Below are 26517 nucleotides of genomic sequence, written 5' to 3'. Positions count from 1 at the left end.
CCAGTCATACTCGTTCTGATTTCATCCATCCATTGTTCTCTTGGTTTTCTCTTCTTCACCTTTCCTCTGCAGTCTACTTAAGCATTATCTTTGCCAATCTTTCATTTTTCATCCTCTTCACATGTCCAAAGCATTTTAATCTTCTTTCTTCAATTACTTCTATAACATTCTTCACTATCTCCATAATTTCTCCAATTCTTTTAATTTATAATTTTTCCCTTCTTGATTTTCTTGCTGTTCTCCGTCAAAACTCCATTTCAGTAGCCAATTATTTGTTCTCGTGCAATCTGTCTAATATCCCTCCGTACAACATGACACTTTGTACTAATGACTTGTAAATTAGGGTTTCTGTTTTATTTGAAATGTTCCTACTCCAAAGAACTGAGTTCAACATGCGAATAATTATACTCTTTCCTTAATTTATTCTTTTTCAATTTCAACTACACTCTTCCTATGAGCTTATAAAATTAACCCCAAATATTTAAATTTATAGACCATTTTAATTCATTATTTTTCACACTCTAACTTTCTTTCATCTTCGATTATTATTATTATTATTATTATTATTATTATTATTATTATTATTATTATTATTATTATTATTATTGTACTTGAATATAAGTCCATACAAATTTACAACACAATTTTCAAGCCACTTGAAAGAAAATGATTTATTCGTATCACAGACAGACAACACCTGCTGTACCTATAAGATCTGTCTACATCAACTTTCAGCTGTACATTAAAGTTACATCTATTTACAACCGATAGATACTGTGAACATAATTTGTTGAAATGATAGCAATGCCGAAGTCCTTGAAGGAAACTGTCCCCACAAAGCTTGCAGTCCGGCGCTGGGGATCGTCGTGGTCAGGAGCGATTGTATGTGTTCTCCGCCATATTGTAACACGGTGTCCTATTGACCAACAGAAGTACTGCGCATGCGTCGAAACAATCAACTCACCCCCGGAATTAATATAATTACTATGCGTTGAGGGCAACGTCTGGGTTTGGACAACCCTACGATAGAAACTTGCATCGTGTCAGCTCGAAGAAACTTCTGACATTCCAGCGTCAAGATCCAGGCGGCGGATGTCCTAAAACTTAGCAACTCTGTGCGCAGGAGAAAGAAGTTCGCCTCTACCAAGGAGCGCGATAAGAAGACGGCTTCTGCTGCTGCCGGCTTCCTGCTTCTGTATGCAAGAGAATGACGTGCAGTTCTTTTGTGACTGTCCTTCCATCCATCATGTGTCCATTAATGCATTTGTATTCTTCCATCCATATATCCCATTCCATACTTCCTACCATCCGCTCTTTTGCACCCTTTCAACCTTCCATCCACACAATCATTCATATCTATTAATTCTACCATATGCAGTATCTATTGCTTCTTCCAAATATCTATCCATTTGCTTATTCGTCCGTTTTCCGTACATCCATCAGTTCAACTGTCCCTGCGTTTTTCCGTCCTTTTATGCATATATCACTGTGTTCATTAATCGATCCCTCCATACATCAATCCAGCTGTTCTTTCGTCCCTCCATACATCAATCCATCTGTTCTTTCGTCCCTCCATACATCAATCCAGCTGTTCTTTCGTCCCTCCATACATCAATCCATCTGTTCTTTCGTCCATCCATACATCAATCCAGCTGTTCTTTCGTGCGTCTACACATCAATCCATCTGTTCTTTCGTCCCTCCATACATCAATCCATCTGTTCTTTCGTCCCTCCATACATCAATCCATCTGTTCTTTCGTCCATCCATACATCAATCCATCTGATCTTTCGTCTCTCCATACATCAATCCATCTGTTCTTTCGTCCCTCCATACATCAATCCATCTGTTCTTTCGTCCGTCCATACATCAATCCATCTGTTCTTTCGTCCCTCCATATATCAATGCATCTTTTCTTTCGTCCCTCCATATATCAATCTATCTGTTCTTTCGTCCCTCCATACATCAATCCATCTGTTCTTTCGTCCATCCATACGTCAATCCATCTGTTCTTTCGTCCATCCATACATCAATCCATCTGTTCTTTCGTCCAACCATACATCAATCCATCTGTTCTTTCGTCCCTCCATACATCAATCCATCTGTTCTTTCGTCCATCCATACGTCAATCCATCTGTTCTTTCGTCCATCCATACGTCAATCCATCTGTTCTTTCGTCCCTCCATACATGAATCCATCTGTTCTTTCGTTCCTCCATATATCAATCCATCTGTTCTTTCGTCCTTCATACATCAATCCATCTGTTCTTTTGTCCCTCCATACATCAATCCATCTTTTCTTTCGTCCATCCATACGTCAATACAGCTGTTCTTTCGTCCCTCCATACATCAATCCATCTGTTCTTTCGTCCATCCATACGTCAATCCATCTGTTCTTTCGTCCCTCCATACATCAATCCATCTGTTCTTTTGTCCCTCCATACATCAATCCATCTGTTCTTTCGTCCCTCCATATATCAATGCATCTGTTCTTTCGTTCCTCCATATATTAATCCATCTGTTCTTTCGTCCTTCATACATCAATCCATCTGTTCTTTCGTCCATCCATACATCAATCCATGCGTTTTTTCGTCCCTCCTTATATCAATGCATCTTTTCTTTCGTCCCTCCATATATCAATCCATCTGTTCTTTCGTCCTTCATACATCAATCCATCTGTTCTTTCGTCCCTCCATACATCAATGTATCTGTTCCTTCGTCCGCCATACATCAATGCATCTGTTCTTTGATCCCTACATACATCAATCCATCTGTTTTTTCGTCCCTCCATACATCAATCCATGCGTTTTTTCGTCCCTCCATATATCAATGCATCTTTTCTTTCGTCCCTCCATATATCAATCCATCTGTTCTTTCGTCCTTCATACATCAATCCATCTGTTCTTTCGTCCCTCCATACATCAATGCATCTGTTCTTTCGTCTCTCCATATATCAATCCATCTGTTCTTACGTCCCTCCATGCATATAGAGTGTTAGTTGGGAGGCCGGAGGGAAAAAGACCTTTAGGCAGACCGAGACGTAGATGGGAGGATAATATTAAAATGTATTTGAGGGAGGTGGGATATGATGATAGAGACTGGATTAATCTTGCTCAGGATAGGGACCAGTGGCGGGCTTATGTGAGGGCGGCAATGAACCTCCGGTTTCCTTAAAAGCCAGTGAGTAAGTAAGTAAGTAGTATCATTTACATTTGTTACTGTTGCTCCCAGGTATTTGAATTTTTCCACCTCTTCAAAGGATAAATTTCCAATTTTTATATTTCCATTTCGTACAATATTCTCGTCACGAGACACAGTACTAGTAAGTTACATTTGAAGTAATTTGTTTATGGTTTTGTTAACTTCAGGGGCCTTCCTGATCCCGTACCTCATCATGCTGGCGCTTGCAGGGAAGCCCATGTACTTCCTGGAGCTCGCAGTCGGGCAGTTCGGCGGAGTGGGCCCCGTCGCGCTCTGGAACTGCTGCCCCATCGCCAAAGGTGAGAAGGCAATTCCCTGAAGAGTTGGAGTGATAGATTCTGTTGGAATGCACTGTCAGTGAGCTAACCATTTTGTGCGAACCTCGCAGGGGTGGGCTGCGCCATGGTGACGGTGTCGCTGATCGTGTGCATCTACTACAACGTCATCATGTCCTACACCGTGTTCTACATGGTGGCGTCCTTCGCGGCGGAGGTGCCCTGGAGCAGGTGCGACCCCGCCTGGGCTGACATGAGCACGTGCTACGTGCGGGGCGCACGCGCGGTGAGTCCGTCATCATCACTTTACATCCTCCGCCATCTTCAGGTAGTTCACGCCATTTCTTCCTTCATCGTCCTAATATTCGCTATTCTTTGATAACATTTATAATTTCGGATATAATACGCGTGTTATTCTTCGTTTTCCTACACCGTACGGCCATGAGCGCGGCGAACGCGCGGAACAGTCGTGTACTAGCAGCCAATGAGAAGCGTGTAAACAAAAACGAGTATTTTCCCTGGGACAAAAATTGCAATGACGGTTCGTGTGAACAAAGACGAGTACTTTCTCTGGACCAAAAGTACAATGACGATTCGCTTAGACAAAGACGTGTATTTTCCCTGGACCAAAAATTACAATGACGATTCGTGTAAATAAAGACTAGTATTTTCCCTGGACCGAAAGTACAATGACGATTTATGTCAAGAAAGACGACTATTTTCCCTGGACCAAAAGTACAATGATGATTCGTGTAAATAAAGACTAGTATTTTCCCTGGACCATAAGTACAATAACGATTTGTGTCAAGAAAGACGACTATTTTCCCTGGACCAAAAGTACAATGACGATTCGTGTAAATAAAGACTAGTATTTTCCCTGGACCAAAAGTACAATGACGATTTGTGTCAAGAAATACGAATATTTTCCCTGGACCAACATTACAATGACGATTCGTATAGACGAAGACGAGTAATCTATTGAAACAAAAGTACGATGACGATTCGCTTAAACAAAAACGTGTATTTTCCCTGGACTAAAAATTACAATGACGATTCGCTTAAACAAAGACTAGTATTTTTCCTGGACCAAAAATTACAATGACGATTCGTGTAAATAAAGGCTAGTATTTTCCCTGGACCAAAAGTACAATGACGATTTGTGTCAAGAAAGACGACTATTTTCCCTGGACCAAAAGTACAATGACGATTCGTATAAACAAAGACGAGTAATCTACTGAAACAAAAGTACAATGACGATTCGCTTAAACAAAGACGTGTATTTTCCTTAGACCAAAAGTACAATGACGATTCGCTTAAACAAAGACGTGTATTTTCCCTGGACCAAAAGTACAATGACGATTCGCTTAAACAAAGACGTGTATTTTCCCTGGACCAAAAGTACAATGACGATTCGCTTAAACAAAGATGTGTATTTTCCCTGGACCAAAAGTACAATGACGATTCGCTTAAACAAAGACGTGTATTTTCCCTGGACCAAAAGTACAATGACGATTCGCTTAAGGGTATATGTACGTAAACGACGACAAATATTATCAGAAAATGCAAGCACTAAATTTCCAAAATTTTATAAGGAAATAAACTCACAATTGGACAAAAATTACAAGGTACCACAACAAGACTTACTAGAACTTAAATATCTGATAAAAGTATAAAAAAAGTTACTAATATTTTTTTTTTTAGAATTCACTTGTTACTTTAAGTTAAATTTTCCAAAATTTTAAAATTTTCACACGTATTATTTCATAACTCCACAACCATTAGAGATAGAATTCTGAAATTTTGTACACTGATTTAACATGCATTTATGCAAAAGGTAGACTACAATAATGCCCATTTATTTTGAAAATAGAAAACTTAGGTCACAAAACATTATGTAAATTTTAATATATTTTATATAGGACAAATAAAAAATTAATTGTATTAAAATAAACAACTCTACATGTCTGAGAGCAGTCTGCTTTTCAGAAATAAGTGTTTATTACATGCAGGAAAAATATTAAAGATGTCAGAGAGACCATAACAATGTTATGGTTACCAAATGATATAACTGCGGAATTTTTTTCCCCCCATACTTTGATAAAACTGCTTTGAAAAATATTATTAGCAACCTTTTTTTTATATACTTTTATCAGATATTTAAGTTCTAATAAGTCTTGTTGTGGTACCTTGTAATTTTTGTGCAATTGTGAATTCATTTTCTATCTAAATTTTAGAAATTTAGAGCCTGCATTTTGTGATAATATTTGTCGTCGTTCACGTACATATATCCTTAAACAAAGAGGTGTATTTTCCCTGGACCAAAAGTACAATGACGATTCGCTTAAACAAAGACGTGTATTTTCCTTGGTCAAAAATGACAGTAGAAGATTGTGACAAGGTTAATTTGGGTTATGTGAGGGTATAGTTAACTGACAAAGAGCGAGATATCCATCCATCAACAATGTTGCAATTTTTCAACCGTTGGCAACATCACTTCGCTAGAAACCGCTCTAATAGAATGTAAAGGGTGCGTCAGAAAGAACGGATGGATTTCACAGGACAAGAAAATTGTAAGGATTCATCAAATCAAAAATGTATTGTTGTCAACAGATTCACCAATACATGCAGTTTATTTACGGTATACAACATCATCCATATGATGTCCTTGGCTTTCGATACAGGCATCGAGGCGTTTTCTGAAGTTCGCCGTAACTTTCACAGTCATAGTTGGTGGGATTGCCGCAATTTCTTCACGAATCGCCGTCTTCAGTTCGTCCAGTGTATGTGGTTACTTACGCCTTCAAGTGGTCCCAAAAAAAGATCTTATCTTAATCTCGACAATCTCAGTGCAATAGCATGTTTGCGGGCTGATGGTTGAGGTGGCAGGACAACCTACTGTCTGTCTCCACATTTGCAGGAGTACACGCGCTCCGTGTTCGTTCAGGTGATTTCTTCTTTAATGTTGAACCTGTGGTACGAAATGAAGCCGCCCGAGTTGGAATCCTAGCGTGACGTCCGATGTCGAAATGAGTCCTGAGTGACGATCACAGACTCTTCATTTTTCAAAAATGTCTCTGCGATGAAAGCACGTTGTACACCAGACCAACACCATGTTCTCAACTGAAACTGTATTCTCTCGCTGATCCAACAGTCGTGGTCCCCCTCACTCTATCCCTCCCCTCGCTGCGTATTGATAGTTTGAAATCCATCCGTTCTTTCTGACGCACCCTGTATAAACGATATGCATAACATAATCTTTTAAATTACTTTTAAGTCATGTCATTGTATCCTGATATTTTCGACATTTAATTCCTATCTGAATATTCGTCCCTATACATGAGCAAAGTCACAAAACGTTGATTTGTTATTCAGGGATTAATGTCTCTGATTGTTGGTGAATCGCTTCATGTTGCTTATTTGTTCGGTTCACAGCGCAGTAAGAAGTTAATTAAAAATATGTTATACAACAATTTATTTACATCTATTATACATTAAATTAATCAACCAAAGTACAAGCACACTTATTATCAGAGCATGAAAGATGTTGTGCTTATTTAGGAAGGTAAAAAATTGAATTAATAAAGAAATAGTTTTGCTTGTGTATGTGAGTAGTTGTTACAAACTGTCAATCATTTTTTATCCGATTATCCGAAATTTGAAGCAGAACGTTTCGAATTAACCTCCAGGCTAGATATGTCTGTGATACTTTACATTATCCCCACCAGAAGGAAGTGTGATGTGATAACTGATAGTAATAGAGAATAAAATTTCTCATCCATTGCGGACTCACTTCTACAGTGCAGTTTGAAGAGTGGAAGCATTGCAGGCTCGGGGTTAGCTGTAAGGCCCTTTGCTTACAGATTGTGTTGCTTGTCGTGTTGCAGAGTCAGGATGTGAACTCTTCGTGGAGCAACCGGACCCTGGTGCAGAACGGCAGCAGCAGAGAGACGGCCAGCCTGCAGTACTGGGAGTGAGTACCGGCGTCGGCAACTCCAGCATGTTGCACAAGACGCAGACTTGCTTTGACACTCTGTCTTGAATTACTACCACAGTTCATTTGTGGACGTGTTTCTTGTTTAACAAATTTAAAAATGATGTGAAACGAAAAATTGAGTATCCCCGCCTCGAGTACACAGTGCTCACGAGGCAAATCGGAACGTAAATAAAAATAGCATGAACCCTCTACTAACCACTGTTACCTCAAAGCAAAATTATAGTTTTGTCTTATTTTTTCCTTACCATGTTCATATCTCTCACTGAATTTGTACAGAAGTATCAAGTGTGGGTACTTTTTGAAAAGCTCTTAACGAGCTTTATTCAAAAATAAAAAAATATATTGGGTGTTCCACTTAAAATAAGAGAGTTGGAGTTATTTCCGGTTAAACCGGAAGCAGAAAAAACTCGGTAATACCATGATTGAGTTTTTAGTACAGGGACATCATTTTATTTTTACTTCAATTTTTATTGTACCTGAGTTTTTGAATGTACTTCACTCCCACCCCTTCTACTAGCAAACTTCCAATCGTCCTCCACACAGAACCAAGGCAGTCAAAGTGCCTTACGGTGATACTAAACAATACTGAGTTAGTGAGTATAGTACGTTCCATAAATATATTCGCGTTTTTCAGTGACGATAGAGTTTTCAATATTGAACCGTATTTTCGCACAGGTACTGTCGTCCGTTTGCCTACGTCTCATCCCGATTTTCCCTACCTACTTCTGCTCGCCCCTCTGTAAAGGCTAATGGCTGGGCTGTCTTAGCTCTTTTCTGAAAACGTTAATTTCTGTTAGGAATTGGGCGTCTACGTAATATTATACAACTGTTTAAAATTAACTTAAACAAAAGGACCTCCTTCCTTTCTACGACCCTGCGTCGTAACTACTTGGATGGAAAGTAGATAGCATATCTAAGTAATTCTATCTTTTCGGATCGGGCAGAAGTGAAGATTGAATTTACAGTAAGTAAGGTACTCTTTTATAGAGTAGGTACAGAATTATTTCCACATGAATTACTAGTACGACGGACGAATCTGGTAATTGAAATTAGGTACAATAGTGTATAGTGCGATAATATGCACATTAGAACTGAAGCCTGTATCGAAATGAACGGTCACCATTTTCAAAAATGTGTTTAAATATCCATATTATGATTATTTTTCAATTTAACTTCTTTCTCTATATTGTACGCTAGTGTGCTGTAGACAGTATAATATACACTGCATAATGAATACGTCCACATGGACAGCTCAGTTCGTGAATAAAAACACTCATTGTTAATACTGTACTGTATTTTGATCAAAAAAACCTAATGAAAATTATCAAACTTAAAATCACGATAATTCCTAGTTTACGTAAATGATTGAACTACGCTTCTTCCCTCCTATACCAAGTAAATTGATTTGTTTGTATTTTACGCCAGTATCATCGAACTCCAGTCGTGGAAGGGGGTAGCAAAGGTATAGCCAGGTTAATATTAGAAATGTTAGTAAAAATAAAATGATGTCTCTGTATATGGTTATCCCCACATACCAAGTTTCATGTCACTGAACCACATGCTTCAAAAGTTATTTAAGTGGTGCGAGACTTTTAACTAACCCTGTATATTTTTTATATTTCATTGTAATACATTCATAACTTTGTAATATAAGAAGGAACAAAATGGTTCTTCTGCAGTGAAATGAAACTCCGTCAGTTTCCTTGCGTTCCATTCATCGATTATTTTACATGGGCCCTTCCCATCCTTTACCACAGGTTTCAATTGACTGCAGTGGGTGGGTTTCGAACATGTGTGTTCTTTATAGTTGTATCGGCTACTCAAGTCTTGGATCACACTAGTACAACACCCGACGCTTCTTCTCCCGTCTGATAGGTCCACAACATCAGGCTAAAGAGATAAATCAAAACGGGTCTGCAATATGTAACCTCTTGTTATCCAGTCACAAGGAAACTGGTAATGAGCTGATGTCGAAACCTCCCCGCATTGCTGCAGGAAGCAGGTGCTTCGGCTGTCCAGCGGCATCGAGGACCTGGGCCCCGTCAAGTGGGACCTGGCGCTGTGCCTGCTGCTGAGCTGGGTGGTCGTGGTGCTGTGCCTCGTCAAGGGCATCAAGACCTCGGGCAAGGTGGTGTACTTCGCCGCTACGTTCCCCTACGCCATCCTGTTCGTGCTGCTCGTCACAGGCCTGCTGCAGGAGGGGTCGCTGGCCGGCGTGCTGTACTTCATCACGCCCAGCTGGGGCAAGCTGCTCGACATTCAGGCAAAGACATCCTCACCCTATGCTTCTTCTTCTTTTAGTTCTCAGTTCCTCTTTCTCTCCTCTCCCACTCCTCCTTCCTCCCTCTCTTTTTTATTTGTCTCCCGCCTTTCCTTCTGCTTCTTATTATCCTCATATCCTCCCTACTTCTCCTTCCCCACATTCTCACATATCTTCTCCTCGCCACTATTTCTATCCTTTCCTCTTAACATGTTCCACTCAACCTCCACTAACAAGGGAAGGGTTTCGGCTCGAACAGGAATTTCTTATCCAAAATTTGTATACAGGCCCATCTTTACATCTCTGTAAAGCTCCCAAAAGCATTCGTTTGTGTAATGTGTGGTTTGTCTGTTAGAGCACTGTACAAGTTGAGGGGTGGGGAGAGCACTGCACAAGTTAAGGGGAGTTGGTCATTATCGCATGCAAAATAATGGTAAAAATAGCCTATCTTCAAACAGTCATAAATATAATACTATTTATCAGAGGTCTTTCATTTTTGTTAGCTATGTGTGTATACATATTAAGCTTTAAAGTGAAAAAGAATGCTTACTCTACAGTAAATCTTTATCCTTAAATTAATTTTTTTAATTAAGCACAATTTTTTTTTATAAATTCACTACATGTCTGTGATTAGGTGCACTCTATTCACTTATTATAGCACATATTGAATTGAAAATTTGACCACTTATTGCTAATAGATACTAAAACATACCCTACTAAAATTATTCATGTATCTGTAATATTATGAGTATAGGGCTTATAGCAATCATCACCGTCAATAAATTAAAAAAAATTGACGAAGATTAGTATAAGCCTTATGCCCATAGGCCTAATATTACAGATATTTTAATAATTTTAGTAGGGTATGTTTTAGTATCTGTTAGCAGTAAGTGGCCAAAATTTTAATTCAATGTGTGCTAGGATAAGTGAATAGAGTGTACCTGATCACAGGTATGTAGTGAATTTATATAAAAAAAATAGGTTTAAATTCAAAAATTAATTTAAGGGTAAGATTTACACTAGCTTAACCATTCTTCTTTCATTTTAAAGCTTAATGTACCGTATATACATATATCACTAAAAAAATGAAAGAGCTGTGATATATAGTATTACATTTATGACTGCATGAAGATAGGCTATTTTTACCATTACTTTGCATGCGATAACGTCCGATTCCCCTTAAGGGGGTGGGACACCTTACCCGTAAGCCTAGCCTAGCCTAGCCTAGCCTAGCCTAGCCTAGAAGCTAGTGCTAGTGGTAAAATGTCTAAAGCCCATTTAAGAACATTTTTCTCCAACGTTCTGTCTGAAAATATTGCAGCTAATCAAAAGTGTACACTGTTGTGTGAGTCATTGAATGTGCACAAGGACGCAACCTTAATAAATGAATCATTCCAAGGCTAGGACATGGAATGTGTGATCATTCCACTTAAAAAACTAAATATATCCAGCCTCTGAATATCTATTTCCTTAGACAATATAAAATATACGCTCGGAGGATAACAGATTGCATAAGGACTCTTGCTGAGAATCCAGAACTTAACTTGGGAAATCGAGTGTTTATAATGAAAATGCACTCTGTTATTCATAACCAGTTGTCTGCTCCAGTGTACCGCCCTATGCTTCAGTATTCCTGGCAGTCAGCTGGTTACGTGAATCCTGAACAAGTCTCGGACTTCAGGTGGCATTTGATTGTTCAGCACTGGAGTGTGGTTCAGCAGATTGTTCAGGTGTTGCTTCTGCGTGTTGTGCTTATTGCCCTGCTCCATGCTGTTTCATGCATTTTATAGAGAATCCTCATGTAGGCTACATTTTTAAAGAAGTGTATTGACCAATACCAACCAAACGGAGAGTTACACAAATGAATGCTTTTACGGTCATCATCATCATTGTGAGGTAAGCCTATGTAACAATTTTTAATCAAAAATTCCTGTTCGAGCCGAAACCGTTCCCTTATAAGTCCACACCTGTGCAGTAGATTGTTAGTTGAGAGGCAGGAAGGAAAAAGACTTTTGGGGAGGTCGAGACTTAGATGACACAATAATATTAAAGTGGATTTGAGGAAGGTGGGATATGATGGTAGGAATGTACAATCGCATGTGGATTATTTTATATTTCTTGAACGAGACTGAAAAGCTGCAAACGATTTGCTGTAAGTCAAATTAAAAATTAATCGAAACCAGGTGGTCCGGGTTCGATTCCCGATCGAGTCAAGTCACCTGGTTGAGGTTTTTTCCGGGGTTTTCCCCTCAACCCAATATGAGCAAATGCTGGGTAACTTTCGGTGCTGGATCCCAGACTCATTTCACCGGCATTATCACCTTCATCTCATTCAGACGCTAAATAACGTGAGATGTTGATAAAGCGTCGTATAAATAACCTACTAAAAAAAAACCTCCACTAACGTTATCGTGCATGACGATTATCTTTAATCAACTAAATGAAAAGGATGGTTTGAATGTCTTGTCATTACTTTACTTCTCTAGAATACAAAGCTCTTAAAACTGCAAATACATAAAATTGAATAATGGCTGCTGCTGATTCTAGAATTAATAATGCAACTTGGATATTGATTAATAGTCTTAATAATATCTGTGTCCTAAAAGTCATGGTGGGGTTTCAGAAGGTTATATTTTTTATGAATAGAGGTAGAAAATGTAATATTGGCACCAGATGAAAGAAAAACTCTCAAAGTTTTTCGTCTGTAAGTTTGAGACACTGAAAGAAACAAAAGACGGTAACAGTAAAACAAATGCAATAATTTTCATTGTTATAATCAATTAAGCTTATACAAGAAAAGTGCAATGTGTTTTGCGGCTGGAAAAATTTGGAACTGTGAAATAACTACTGTTCGACGTTGTTAATTTCACTAAGCATATCCACAGCAAACTCATAATTTTTGTGATAATCATCTGGATGAAGCGCATGTAACAATTGAAGTTTATAAGGACTCAGATGAAGACGTTTCTTTAAAGCTCTTTGAACTCTTGTTTTCGGAAGTCCTAATTGTTGGGCACATTTACGAACTGATTTCTTTGGACTCTGAACAAATCCACTTTGGACGACTCAGTGCTTCAAACTTATAGACGAAAAACTTTGAGAGTTTTATTTTAATCTGACACCAATATTACATTTCTACCTCTATTCATTCAAACAATATACTCCTCTGAAACCCCACCATGACTTTTGGGACACAGTGTATATAATTTCACGATGATCCTCTATCGCCTAATTTTCTGTATTTTCCAGGGTTTCATTTTTTTTTTCTTTATAACGACGAACGTTTCCCTGCTAGATCTACTTAACTGTGATATCAGTTTCCAAAAGCACCCAGTTCTCTCTAATGGCATGATATTATTTCATGGATTGTGGAAACGATAGTCCACACCTGTGGAGTAACGATCAGCGCGTCTGGCCGCGAAACCAGGTGGCCCGGATTCGAATCCCGGTTGAGGTTTTTTCCGGGATTTTCCCTCAACCCAATACGAGCAAATGCTGGGTAGCTTTCGATGCTGGACCCCGGACTCATTTCACCGGCATTATCACCTTCATTTCATTCAGACGGTAAATAACCTAGATGTTGATACAGCGTCGTAAAATAACCGAATCCACGTGGAAACGATTATGACGTAGCTGACGAGAAGGCTCCGCCTTGTTAAATTTGAATGCTGGTAGTATGAATACGGAAGTGAAAAGAAATATCAAACTTTTATTTCAAATCTGAAACATCCTTACATCCATCTCACATTGTTGGACTGCTGATTTTACAAGATGTACATTGCTTTGTTATGCGTGTTGCAGGTGTGGCAGGCGGCGGCAGGACAGATGTTCTTCTCTCTCAGCGTCTCCATGGGCGGCCTCATCATGTACAGCAGCTACAATGATTTCCGTAACAACGTATACAGGTGAGCTGGAACAAACTGCATCAGAGATCTGAGCCCGGCCGAGGACATAAATCAAGTAAGAGGGCATATCGTTGAGGATCCACAAACCAGACCAACGACTAATGCAACAACTCCGACATCAAGCGATTAACGACGCGCGTGGATTCGTTTAATATTTCTTCAACGACACTGAAAAGATTAAAACGATTTGCTGTAAGTCAAATGAAAAATTAAAACCAATTTTAACTGGCACTGGACAGGCCCAGGTTTCTGGTGACAATATTTGAAAATTTTCGGGAAAAAAGTGAAGAGAACAGCAAATAATTCAGAAAAGAAGAGAATTCAATCAAGAGACACTCCTGCTATTTATAGACTATATAAAAGCTTTTGATAAGGTACTACGAGAAAAGCTATGGGACATTTTATTACATAAAGGATATCCAGAACATCTAGTGGAAATGATAAGGCAAATGTATGAAGGGACGGTCATCAGAATAGATAAAGGAAATCTTAAAAATATTTTAAATGTCAATTTAGGAGTAAGACAGGGCTGCCCATTGCCGCCTACACTTTTTAATATTTATTTAGACGCAGCAATAGCCGAATGGCAAGCGCAGTTGAAGTATGATTTTAAAGTAGGATCGACGATTTTAAATTCTATTCTATTTGCCGATGACCAAGTAGTCTTTGCTGATAAGGAGGACGAACTGCGGCTAGCTCTCTTTCAGCTAAGCAAAACAATGTCCAAGTACAATCTAACTGTCTCTCATGAAAAAACGAAGGTCATGGCCTTTATTGGGGAATGTCTTATTATTTCGCACACGTCGAGTCAAGGCTTTCATATGGTATTTGTTTTTGCGGATCTGGAACCATGCTGAATGATATATTTATTGCTCAAAAGCGTATTGTCAGATGCATAGCGGGTGTTGACAGTAGGACCTCTTGTAGGGAACATTTTTTACAATATAATATTCTTACTGTTTATGGTTTATACATTTTTAATGTTTTACTACTAATTTATAAAAATCTGTCTGATTTTCATCAAAATTGTGATTTCCATACCTACGACACTCGTAACAAAAATAGTTTAACTATTCCAGTTCACCACCTTACAAACACTAGTAGAACCTATATGGTCTTTGGTATCAAAATATACAACAGTTTGCCTGATGACATCAAATATACAAAAAATTCTCTGAAATTTAAGAATTATATAAAAACGAAATTAATAAAATTGTGTCCCTACAGTCTTGAGGACGCACGCATGGGCCGTTGAAATGAATAATGTTTTTTTTTTTTTATATTTGACTTATTTTACATTGTAATTGTATATATTTGACCATGTCTATGAATACATTATGCCATCGACAATAAAGATCTATCTATCTATCTGTCTGTCTGTCTGTCTGTCTGTCTGTCTGTCTGTCTGTCTGTCTGTCTGTCTGTCTGTCTGTCTGTCTGTCTGTCTGTCTGTCTATCTATCTATCTATCTATCTATCTATCTATCTATCTATCTATCTATCTATCTATCTATCTATCTATCTATCTATCTATCTATCTATCTATCTATCTATCTATCTATCTATCAGATACGCTCCAAAATTATCCTCAACAATATGATATTAGAACAGGTGCGACATTTTAATTATTTGGGGTGTGATATATCTTCCGATGAGGAGCGAGATCTCAAACAAAAGGTGCATAAATTTCAAAGTATATGTGGCACCATAAAACGAACATTATAAAACAAAACACGAAGAGACACGGTTTTAAAATTTTATAAAACAATGGCAGTACCAGTATTGGCTTATGCAGCTGAGACTTGGGCCATGAACAGAAGTGATAAAAGAATAATAGAGACAGCCGAAATGAGATTCTTAAGATATGTCGCTGGCTGTACTCTTAGAGATCATATTAGAAGTGAAGATATAAGAGCACATCTGAATATTTTTTGTTTGAATAAGAGAATTGAAGAAAATCAAGTTCAGTGGAAGGAACATATATCCCGGATGCCGGATGAAAGATTAGTAAAACAGGTTCTGCAATATCGCTCAACAGGAGTGCGTGATATCGGCAGACCTAGGCGTCGTTGGGAAGACAACTTCAGAGACGAAACAGGCCAAATGGCCTATCTTGTTGATGATGATGATGATGATGAACATGATATCTGTACAAATTTAAAGTTACATAATATAGTATTGCTAGCAGATTCCGAAGATGACCTCCAACATCCTGTTTTTCAATTACAACTCATTTCTGAGAACTACAGGATAGAAATTTCAGTTGATAAATCTCAAGTAATGCGTTTCATCTTTCGGGAGTAAGATAAAATAAAGCTATAGAACAGGTCTCATGTTTTAAATATTTACGTTCTCATTTTAGCTTGAAAAGAAGAAGAAATTTCTATAAAACTAAATTGATTTAATTATGTAATAAATACAATTAATAACATACAAGAATCAAAGCCTATAACACATTGGCGAGATTTATTCTGACGTATGAAAGTGAACCTTGGACCATACGTAAATATGATGAACACCGAATCACTGCCAATGAAATCAAATTTTTAACAAGAACTGCGGTCTACAATAAGTTACACAAGCAGAAAAACATATATATACTTTGAAATGATTAAAAATTGATACTATTTTAGAGAAAATTAAAAATTATAGAGAGATATGAAGATCTCATGTACTCAAAATGCTACCTACAATAATACCACGCCAAACAACTGACTACAATCGTTTAGGAAAAATTGAACACTGCAATTTTGAACCCCTGAAAATGAGTGTTGCTCATACGATACTAAATTAATTTAATTAATTAATTTTGTTTTAATATTCAATGTGTTCATTATGCTTTAATTTGTATAATAGATTTTTAGTACATGCTCTCTGAAATAGTTGCTTTTCGGACTGCCATCAACGCCGTTTTAAACAAAATCAACGCAGCGTCATCTAAATTTGTATTCGTACATAACCTATACGCGACTGGAATCCAGAAGGCAGTGACAATCGTCTTACCAACTTTAACAGGGTTTTAATAATATGCCAACATCGTTTCTTTGTGTTATCAGATGGCGGTGAGAATATGACAATTGACTGACTATGCCTTTTATACTAATGTGTATTTATTTTTACTTTAATTTATTTTATATAATTTAGAGAGCTTTTACTAAAAACTATTGTATGCACCACGTACGCAAAATCTTTAGCGGATTCTTCTCGTATTTTGGAGTAGGCTTTCGCCTCATCCGAAAAGCTGAATTCGTTCGCTAAAGCCTTATTTTGCGTATTGATAAATAAATAGCTATTAATTTATTTTTACTGTATTTAATACGTATTTTCGTAATAAATTATAAAAACAGGTTTGTCCATCGCAACATTCAAAGATTTTAGTGGAGATTAAAATTAAAGAGAAAGCAAAACCTCTAATGAAACTCAACACAGCATCGGTTTAACAATCACGTCAAGTTCAATTTACAGGTCTAAGTTGGTAACGGCCTAACAGACAAAACTTAGTCTATTTTATGATTATCAGGGAAAGGATTTATATGTAAATACATATTTACTTATAAAGCTAATATAATTTATATTTTGCATTATCTTTATGTTTCACAATGTGTAGGGTTGAAAAATCCTACTTTTATTTTCCATATTTTTCCATATTTTAGAGTTTAGTACATATTTTCGTTAATTTCCATATATTTTCCATATTTCATATAAAACAGTCCATATTATATTAGGTTTAACAATAAAACAAAACAAAATTCCATTAACTTTTAAAAATACATTTCAACAATAGAGATTTAAACACATGTTCAGTAATCCCTTTAACATCAGAATTATTTGAAAATTAGCAGTCCTATCAACAATGGGAAAGTAAGTTACAAAACTGTATTAATTTAATTTAAAATTTTTAACAGACTTCAGTTGTGCAGCTCAACAGTTAAATGCCAGTCAGAGTACACATAGGTTCAGTTTTGTAAATCATACTATAAAGACGGTAAATATGCCAAAAGTACGTCATTCAGTCAATTTAAAATCAAAACTAACAAGTTACATTTCAGAATTTAAAGAAGATGGTTTATCAACTGACAATAAAATATTATTTTGTAATTTGTGTCAGTGTGCAGTATCATCTACACAAAAGTTCCTGGTGCAACAACACATTACAACTAGTAAACATCAGGCCAACAAACAACTAAATTCCAAGCAGAGACAATTGTTTTTAACACAACCAACAACATCGAATGTAAGATCTGAGTTTAACATCGACCTGTGCCGTTCTCTCATCTCTGCTGATATTCCTCTCTACAAACTAAAGAATAAGGTCTTCAGGGAATTCCTTGAAAAATATACTCAACATACAATCCCGGATGAGTCAACACTTAGGAAGACGTATGCTCCATCCATCTACGATGAGACAATACAGAAGATAAGAGATGAAATTAAAGATAGTTCAATTTGGGTTTCCATTGATGAGACTCCCGACAAAGAAGGTAGACTTGTTGGTAATGTAGTTATCGGTTTGTTAAGTGAACAATATTCTGAACGAATTCTTTTACATTGTGATGTTCTAGAAAAGTGCAATAACAAAACTATAGTTAAACTGTTCAACGAAGCTATGGGTATCCTGTGGCCAAAGGGTATTATGTACGATAATGTGTTATTCTTTATTAGCGATGCTGCCCCTTATATGGTCAAAGCTGGACAAGCATTATCTGTTGTATATCCTAAATTGACTCATTTTACTTGTGTGGCGCATGCATTTCATCGTGTGGCAGAAGTGGTCAGAGACAATTTCCCTAAAGTAGATTTGTTGATTTCATCAGTGAAAAAAGTATTTCTCAAAGCTCCCAGTAGAGTTAACGTGTTGAAAGAAATGTACCCTGAAATTCCATTGCCACCAAAGCCAATTTTAACTAGATGGGGTACATGGCTAGAAGCAGTTGAATATTATGCCGAACATATAGACTCTATTAACAATGTTCTCCTTGCATTGGACTCTGAAGATGCAGTCTCAATTGATACTGCGAAAACAGTTACCTGTGACATAAGTGTGAAGAATGACTTAGCTCACATTCAGCATACATTTTCATGCATCATAAAAACGCTCAAAAGTCTCCAAAATAGGCACCTTTCACTATCTGAAAGTTTTGAAATTATAAATAGTACTGTGGAACAACTGAATCGTGGTAGAGGTAAAGTTGCAGATGCAGTAAGAGCTAAGGTGGACACTGTACTTTCAAAAAACCCTGGATATGAAGAACTACAAAAGGTTGTTGCTGTGATGAGTGGTGAATCAACAGTGAAGATTAACTTGGACTTATCCCCAGCAGACATTGTGAAATTGAATTATGTACCAGTTACTTCTTGTGACGTCGAACGCTCTTTTAGTCAGTATAAATCTATCCTCAGAGACAATAGAAGAAGATTCACTTTTCAGCACTTGAAAGAAATGTTTGTAACCTATTGTTATGGTAACAGACAATAAAAATTGTGTTTTGTTGAAACTACATTGGAAGATAAGGTACGTCCATTATATTTTTTGTTTAGTTTGATTAAAATGTACCAATATTTAACGTACATAGTCATATTTTTTTATAATTTTAAGTCCATATTTAATTCCATATTTTGGTAAAAATCCATATTTAATTCCATATTTTGGTAAAAATAACTACATATATATTTACATATTTCATATATTTTTAGTCCATATAAATCCGTTCCCTGATGATTATAGAGGACTCCACTGTTACCCTTAATCTCAAAACGGACTATAGGAGTTATGATATTTTTGGAACTTTCCATTTCGCCATGCGGATAAAATGAACACCTTCACACAACTCACGCATCGTGAAGCGTGAAACCTCACACTCGTGTACCCACTTGAGTGCACTAGAAAATAAATGCGACAAGAAACACAATCAACACAGCGATCGCGTAGGCTAGTAGTAAACGGAATTAACTTGAACAGGTTTAATTAAACTGATGGCACGCACGCTTGCCATGAACAATGATTTGCCAGATGCCGAAGAAATGGCCGCAACTGGCATGCCCACATTGGCATCTGTAAATACACTTCCTACTTACAATTCATTCATTTCTTCAAGGTCCACTGTTTAAATCTGAGTCAGGGACTTAAAACTTGGACGTTATACTCGTATGTATGGAAGGCATGGTCGTAGGTTCGGAACCCTGCAAGGTAAGTGACCCTCGTTTGTCAAAGTGGAGAAATTAGCAAAGTCGCGTCACTATAAATACCGTCCGTCGACATCAGGTCAAAGCCCCCCCACCTCATGTTACTGTGAATCAAGGAAGAATACAGATATGAATTTTCAAAGCAATTAACATGCAACTACAACTCAATTTCGATAAAGTTGTGTTTGATACAGTGTTGGCAACTGGACAGAAATTCCGTCAAAACTGACGGAATTTCAACGTAGCGGACGGAAAAAGAATGGCTTTGACGGATGACGGATTTGCTGGCGGAAATTACGATTTACATCACCTTTTGACTTTCTGTGCAACTGTAATTTTTAATTCTTTAATTTTTGGGGGATTTTACTTTTTCTTTTAACAACCCTCGCCGTGCCGTACCATGACATTTTTATTTTAATCAAGATTATTAAGTAAGCTGTGTTAAAATTTACTTTTTATTGGTATACAGTATAGATATATTGAGTGGGCCTTTTATATTGTGACAGCGACGTGAGATTCGAACTCACGAACAGCGTCCCGCGAGAGAGCATATCGCGCGGGCTACACGGACGCTGTGGGGCGGCGCGCGGCGGAGAGGGGAAAGGGCCCATGCGACGAGGGGAGAGTGCACGCGCAACTGCTGCATGCGGAGTAAGGGGGAATGGACCTTCCCGACTCTTCCAGAAGTGGAAAAATCGCGAATTCGAAGTCTCTCGGTTACGTTGCTGTGGTTATAAATTACGGACGCGAAGGAGTGTGTGTGTCATTCATGATTAGTTCAGTCAGTAAGCCAGTGAACAGAGCAAGAAAGCCAGCCTTGTGTACCGGAGTTCGGCTCGAGTGTGCGTCCGCAACTGTTTCAGCATCCGAAGGCCTGAGTTCGAGTGCAGTGGACCGCAGTTGGAGGGACCTGAGTTCGAGTGCAGTGGACCGCAGTTGGAGGGACCTGAGTTCGAGTACAGTGAACTGTCTCTGAAGGTCTGTGGTTCGAGATACTGTGAACTCGAGTGACTGAGCTAGAAGAACTGTGAACTGAAAACTGATATTTCTGATTTGTAAATAGTGCTTTGTAAATATTAGTTAAGATTAACAGTTCATTGTTGTTCGTAATAGTCCAAGTAAAGTGTCATTGCCGTCAGTGGAGTGCTATAACGAATCCTGTGTTGAGTGAAAAACCTATTGTTGACGAGAGCGTTTAAAGTGAATTGTAGAAAGGAATTATTGTTGGAAGAATAAAATCCTATTGTTGAGTTGAAATAAACTCACAATATTTTGACGGATTCTGGCGGAATTCTAGGTGTTGGACTGACGGGAATACAATTTATGTGTTGGCAACACGGTTTGATAGTTGCTGCAGTGGGAAACCTCCCTTACAGTTTATTGGCATTTAAAGTATTGCAAAGCAGTTGCATTAACACATGTGAAATAATTTGATACTTTTCGGAATTTTTTAAAGTAGAAGTTTAGTTACAAGTTACCCGAATTTCTCATTAAAAGTGTCCCAAAACGTTCCATAGCCAGCTTACTTTTTAATTTTCAGAGCATATTTAAGTACATATTTTCAAGGCTTTTTTATATTTTCGCATTTTTTAATGCAGATGAATCTTCGATGTAAACTGAGGAAGTGCACTGCTTGCTTGCAGGGATGCCTTAGTGGTGAGTGTGCTGGACACGGTCACCAGCATCATCTCCGGGATGGTCACCTTCTCCATCCTCGGCGCCATGGCTCACGACCTCCAAGTGCCTATTGAACTGGTCGTCAAAGAGGGACCCGGCCTGGCCTTTGTCGCGTACCCGGAGGCTCTGCTTCGACTCCCGGTACCTCAGCTCTGGTCCATATTGTTTTTCCTCATGCTGTTCGTCCTCGGACTGGACAGCGAGGTCAGTATGGCTTGTTTGTTCGTTTTTATTTTTTATTGGGTTATTTTACGACGCTGTATCAACATCTGCAGGGAGATGCACTATCACCTTTACTTTTTAACTTTGCTCTAGAGTATGCCATTAGGAAAGTTCAGGATAACAGAGAGGGTTTGGAATTGAACGGGTTACATCAGCTGCTTCTCTATGCGGATGATGTGAATATGCTAGGAGAAAATACACAAACGATTAGGGAAAACACGGGAATTTTACTGGAAGCAAGTAAAGAGATAGGTTTGGAAGTAAATCCTGAAAAGACAAAGTATATGATTATGTCTCGTGACCAGAATATTATACGAAATGGAACTATAAAAGTTGGAGATTTATCCTTCGAAAAGGTGGAAAAATTAAAATATCTTGGAGCAACAGTAACAAATATAAATGACACTCGGGAGGAAATTAAACACAGAATAAATATGGGAAATGCCTGTTGAGAAGCTTTTGTCATCTAGTCTGCTGTCAAAAAATGTGAAATTTAGAATTTATAAAACAGTTATATTACCGGTTGTTCTTTATGGTTGTGAAACTTGGACTCTCACTTTGAGAGAGAAACATAGATTAAGGGTGTTTGAGAATAAGGTTCTTAGGAAAATATTTGGGGCTAAGATGGATGAAGTTACAGGAGAATGGAGAAAGTTACACAACACAGAACTGCACGCATTGTATTCTTCACGTGACATAATTAGGAACATTAAATCCAGACGTTTGAGATGGGCAGGGCATGTAGAACGTATCGGCGAATCCAGAAATGCATATAGAGTGTTAGTTGGGAGGCCAGAGGGGAAAAGACCTTTAGGGAGGCCGAGACGTAGATGGGAAGATAATATTAAAATGGATTTGAGGGAGGTGGGATATGATGATAGAGACTGGATTAATCTTGCTCAGGATAGGGACCAATGGCGGGCTTATGTGAGGGCGGCAATGAACCTCCGGGTTCCTTAAAAGCCAGTAAGTAAGTAAATAAGAAAGTTTCAACATCTAGGTTATTTAGCGTCTGAATGAAATGAAGGTGATAATGCCGGTGAAATGAGTCCGGGGCCCATCACCGAAAGTTACCCAGGATTTGCTCGTATTGGGTTGAGGGAAAACCCCGGAAAAACCTCAACCAGGTAACCTGCCCCGACCGGGATTCGAACCCGGGCCACCTGGTTTCGCGGCCAGACGCGCTGACCGTTACTCCACAGGTGTGGACTCTTTGGTCGTCAAGTGTTGTAAGTAAAAAAAAAAAAACCTTGTTTGAGAAAAGCAGGGTTTTGAGTTTCTTACATTTTAAAATTCTAGTAACAATTTCCACTATTTATGCTGAAATATGTGTGATGGATTAGCCACGTAGACTGACTGTCCAAGTGCAGCAGCGGCACCTGACTTGCTTCACTAAGTACAATACCATCCCATCGCACCTCCTCATACTCATCCTCTTTCACAATAGCCCTGCCAAGACTCTGGAATTCGCTACCTGCTAGCATCAGGGACTGTCGAAATAAAATTGAATGCAAACGCAAACTTACTAGGCACTTGGTCAGTAATTGATTTCTTGTAAATAGTTTCTTTAATCTATCACAAAATATTTCAATATCCAGTAATTTCATCACTATACAATTTTGTTATTCTAGGTTTAATTTGTAATTCAGTAAATATAAAATATTATTTGTTTTTCTATGACTATTACACTCTTACTACGTCATACTACTTTTGACCAATAAAACGGTACGAAAGGACGTATTTCAACCAATCATGGCTACTTATCGCGTCCCTAGCATTTGTTTAATTTTATCGCGTCCCTAGCATTTGTTTAATTTTATCGCGTCCCTAGCATTTGTTTCTTTGTTTGCCAACATTTGAAACTGCGCTGGTCTGGACGTCAAAAATATATATAAAATTACAAACCACTCCAGTCGATGCACAGCAGTTTCAAATATGACTCGCATTGGCATTCAAGAACAAGAATTAATAAAAATCACTGATCATACCTATGCATCTTCTGAAATCCGATTTACAAATAAATGAAGAGCACCATTCGGAAATCCTAAATAAGTTGAATACACCATGTAGGCCTAAATCAACGAGTTCCACTTCTATTATGCACACGTCCAATATAACATCAATTGAACCACCAACCACATTCAAATTTGAAAATTGTACATTCAATAATTATTCCTTTTAAAATTATTCATGTTTATTTTTTATGTCATCGTCGTTAATTAAAACTTTTCTAACACTTGTGTATATTAGTTAGGTTATGTTATAGCTTCTGCTCTGAGAGGATAAAAAGAACTTCTGCTATATGATATTATGGATAGTCACGTATCAGGGATTGTTTAATATTAAGATTTATTGAATAGTAATCATTACAGTGTCTGTATAAAGACACTACTGCCATCTAGCATGCATCTAGCGTAATATTTGTAATGTTGAGATGGTACAATAATACTTTTGAAGACAGTTGTATTTTCGTAAGTCAATTAATATTTTATTGTATTGGAGTACTTCGTTACTTCTAATCTTTATATACTTTCTTCTAATCGTGTAATAGTCAATTAAATCCCACTCGAGTTTTAATTTTCTCTAGATAAATCAAAACGTCTAGTGAGATTACTGTTGATAAATTATCTAGCTTTCATTAGTCAGATAATCTTTCCGTACTTTGATTTTTATTGTAACTGTAATAGTAAATTTAATACTAATTGTAATTTTAATTTGTACTCGTAATTGTAAATTTAATACTAATCGTAATTTTATTCTTCATATTATAGTTGGAATCTCCTGGTAGAGGGGCAGAGAAGGCCTGACGGCCTTATCTCTACCAGGTTAAAAAATACTAATACTAATACTAAGTACAAAACGAGCGAACGAAAATAATATTGTACTCAAACTTCTAACACTCTATTACTGTGGATTTATGTATGTACTTTGGACTTAGGCTATTTCACTTGTCAGACTAATATTTCTCCGTATGAAGAATACGATGTCACTACTAACTTTATTTCGATAATTTCTACCTTATACTACTTCAATTATAAGCCCTCTACCACGAGCCTGATGGGGCACCAATTTTTTTTTACATGAAACATTTATACGCACGCCATTCCAAAAACCTGATCACACTTTCCGTTAGCACGGTGACGTCATTGATTACTATAGGCCTTGGATTACTGACATTATGATGTGTTTAACCCTTTCTGACCTGAATTTATGGGTGCACAAGGTCATATAGACACCATGGAGAAACAAAAAAAAAACAAAGCAATCCTCTTCCTAATAACAGCTGGCCAAGGAACTGACGAGTGCTGCACTCTATCGATAAAGAACGAAGCTACTTCTGAGGACACCAAATGAAATCATAGGCAAGGGTCCAAGAGACCTGGTACTTTTAATAAAAACACCTTGAAACTAAAAAATAAATAAATAAATAAATAAATAAATAAATAAATAAATAAATAAATAAATAAAAATGAAATCATTAGGCAAGTCGACCTGGTTGGCGAGTTGGTATAGCGCTGGACTTCTATGCCCGAGGTTGCGGGTTCGATCCCGGGCCAGGTCGATGGCATTTAAGTGAGCTTAAATGCGACAGGCTCATGTCAATAGATTTACTGGCATGTAAAAGAACTCCTGCGGGACAAAATTTCGGCACATCAGGCGACGCTGATATAACATCTGCAGTTGCGAGCGTCGTTAAATAAAACATAACATTTTTTTTTCATTAGGCAAATCATATGAGTCAGAGATTATAGAAATGTTAGTGATTCCAATCGGACTCATTCGAGGAATAAAACAAAGTCGTTTGAATCCAGCCAGCCGTGATAAAACAAAGGAGAAACGAATGCGATATGAAAATGAGTTCGTTATTATTCGTACACAAATGGAGATATTGAATAAATCGGGGATTATAAAGGTAGAATCAGTTAATTTAACATACTCAAATTCTAATGTACTTAACTGCGATATCCATTTCCAAATGCATCCAATTATCTGTAATGACAAATATCATTATTCATTGGAATTTCAAACAACTCATTGGCGTCATACTGATGTGTGAATCATTCAACTGTCAATTGCATTGTTGTCTGAAGACCAGGCCTCCTGGAATGAGGAAGCGATTATGAAACAATTAACGAGAAGGCCAAGCCTTGTTAAATTTAAATGTGTGGAGTATGAACAAATACCTTACTATAATAATACCGGACAACTGTATACTAATAGCATTGGCTTGAGTGCGAAATATCGCGGGCCTGGCATCTAGCGGAGGGGGATGGAATTACGTCCACATATACAAATATTAACATAGCGGGATTCGGACTATTGTTTAAAACGTGACTTACTAATGTGGAATAATATATGAAACATTTAAGAAATGTTGAATAGTATTTAATGTAAAATGATTACCTTTTATCAGAGCTGCGTATTATGAGAATATTGCATACTTCATATTACTTTCTGTAATTATTAATTGTTACATATTTTTTCTTTGCTTTAGTGAAACAAAATCAGTTCTGATATTAGGAATGAATTTACAATAATGCTTAATATACCCATTGCTGACAACTGTAAAAATAAAAATGGTAGTATTCTGATGCTTGTAAAGGCATGTAGACAACAATAAAACTTAATTTGATAAAACCTTAAAATTTCCAATATATTTTAACTTCTATTCATTTATTAGGCCTAAATAAAAAAGCTAATTTTTATTGTTCTATCAACACAGAGACAAAGGCATTAGGCCTAATAACGAATGTTGTTGACTCACGTTTTATGAACTGTCGGAAATCGAAAGTACGATTTGGAG

At 37.5% G+C, this 26517-nt stretch overlaps 1 protein-coding gene across 1 annotated transcript in view; it reads left to right on the top strand.

The window, feature by feature from the left end:
- LOC138713085 (sodium-dependent proline transporter-like) overlaps positions 1–26517 on the top strand; it is a 141757-nt gene that overhangs the window by 91936 nt on the left and 23304 nt on the right. The window contains exons 3-8 of the mRNA XM_069844834.1: positions 3366–3497; positions 3587–3759; positions 7358–7443; positions 9463–9730; positions 13529–13632; positions 21458–21695. Coding sequence (XP_069700935.1) covers positions 3366–3497; positions 3587–3759; positions 7358–7443; positions 9463–9730; positions 13529–13632; positions 21458–21695 — 1001 coding nt within the window. The remainder of the gene's footprint in view (positions 1–3365; positions 3498–3586; positions 3760–7357; positions 7444–9462; positions 9731–13528; positions 13633–21457; positions 21696–26517) is intronic.

This window comes from Periplaneta americana, chromosome 14, assembly GCF_040183065.1.
Source record: "Periplaneta americana isolate PAMFEO1 chromosome 14, P.americana_PAMFEO1_priV1, whole genome shotgun sequence".
NCBI lineage: Eukaryota > Metazoa > Arthropoda > Insecta > Blattodea > Blattidae > Periplaneta > Periplaneta americana.
This window is presented reverse-complemented; position numbering and strand designations above follow the sequence as displayed.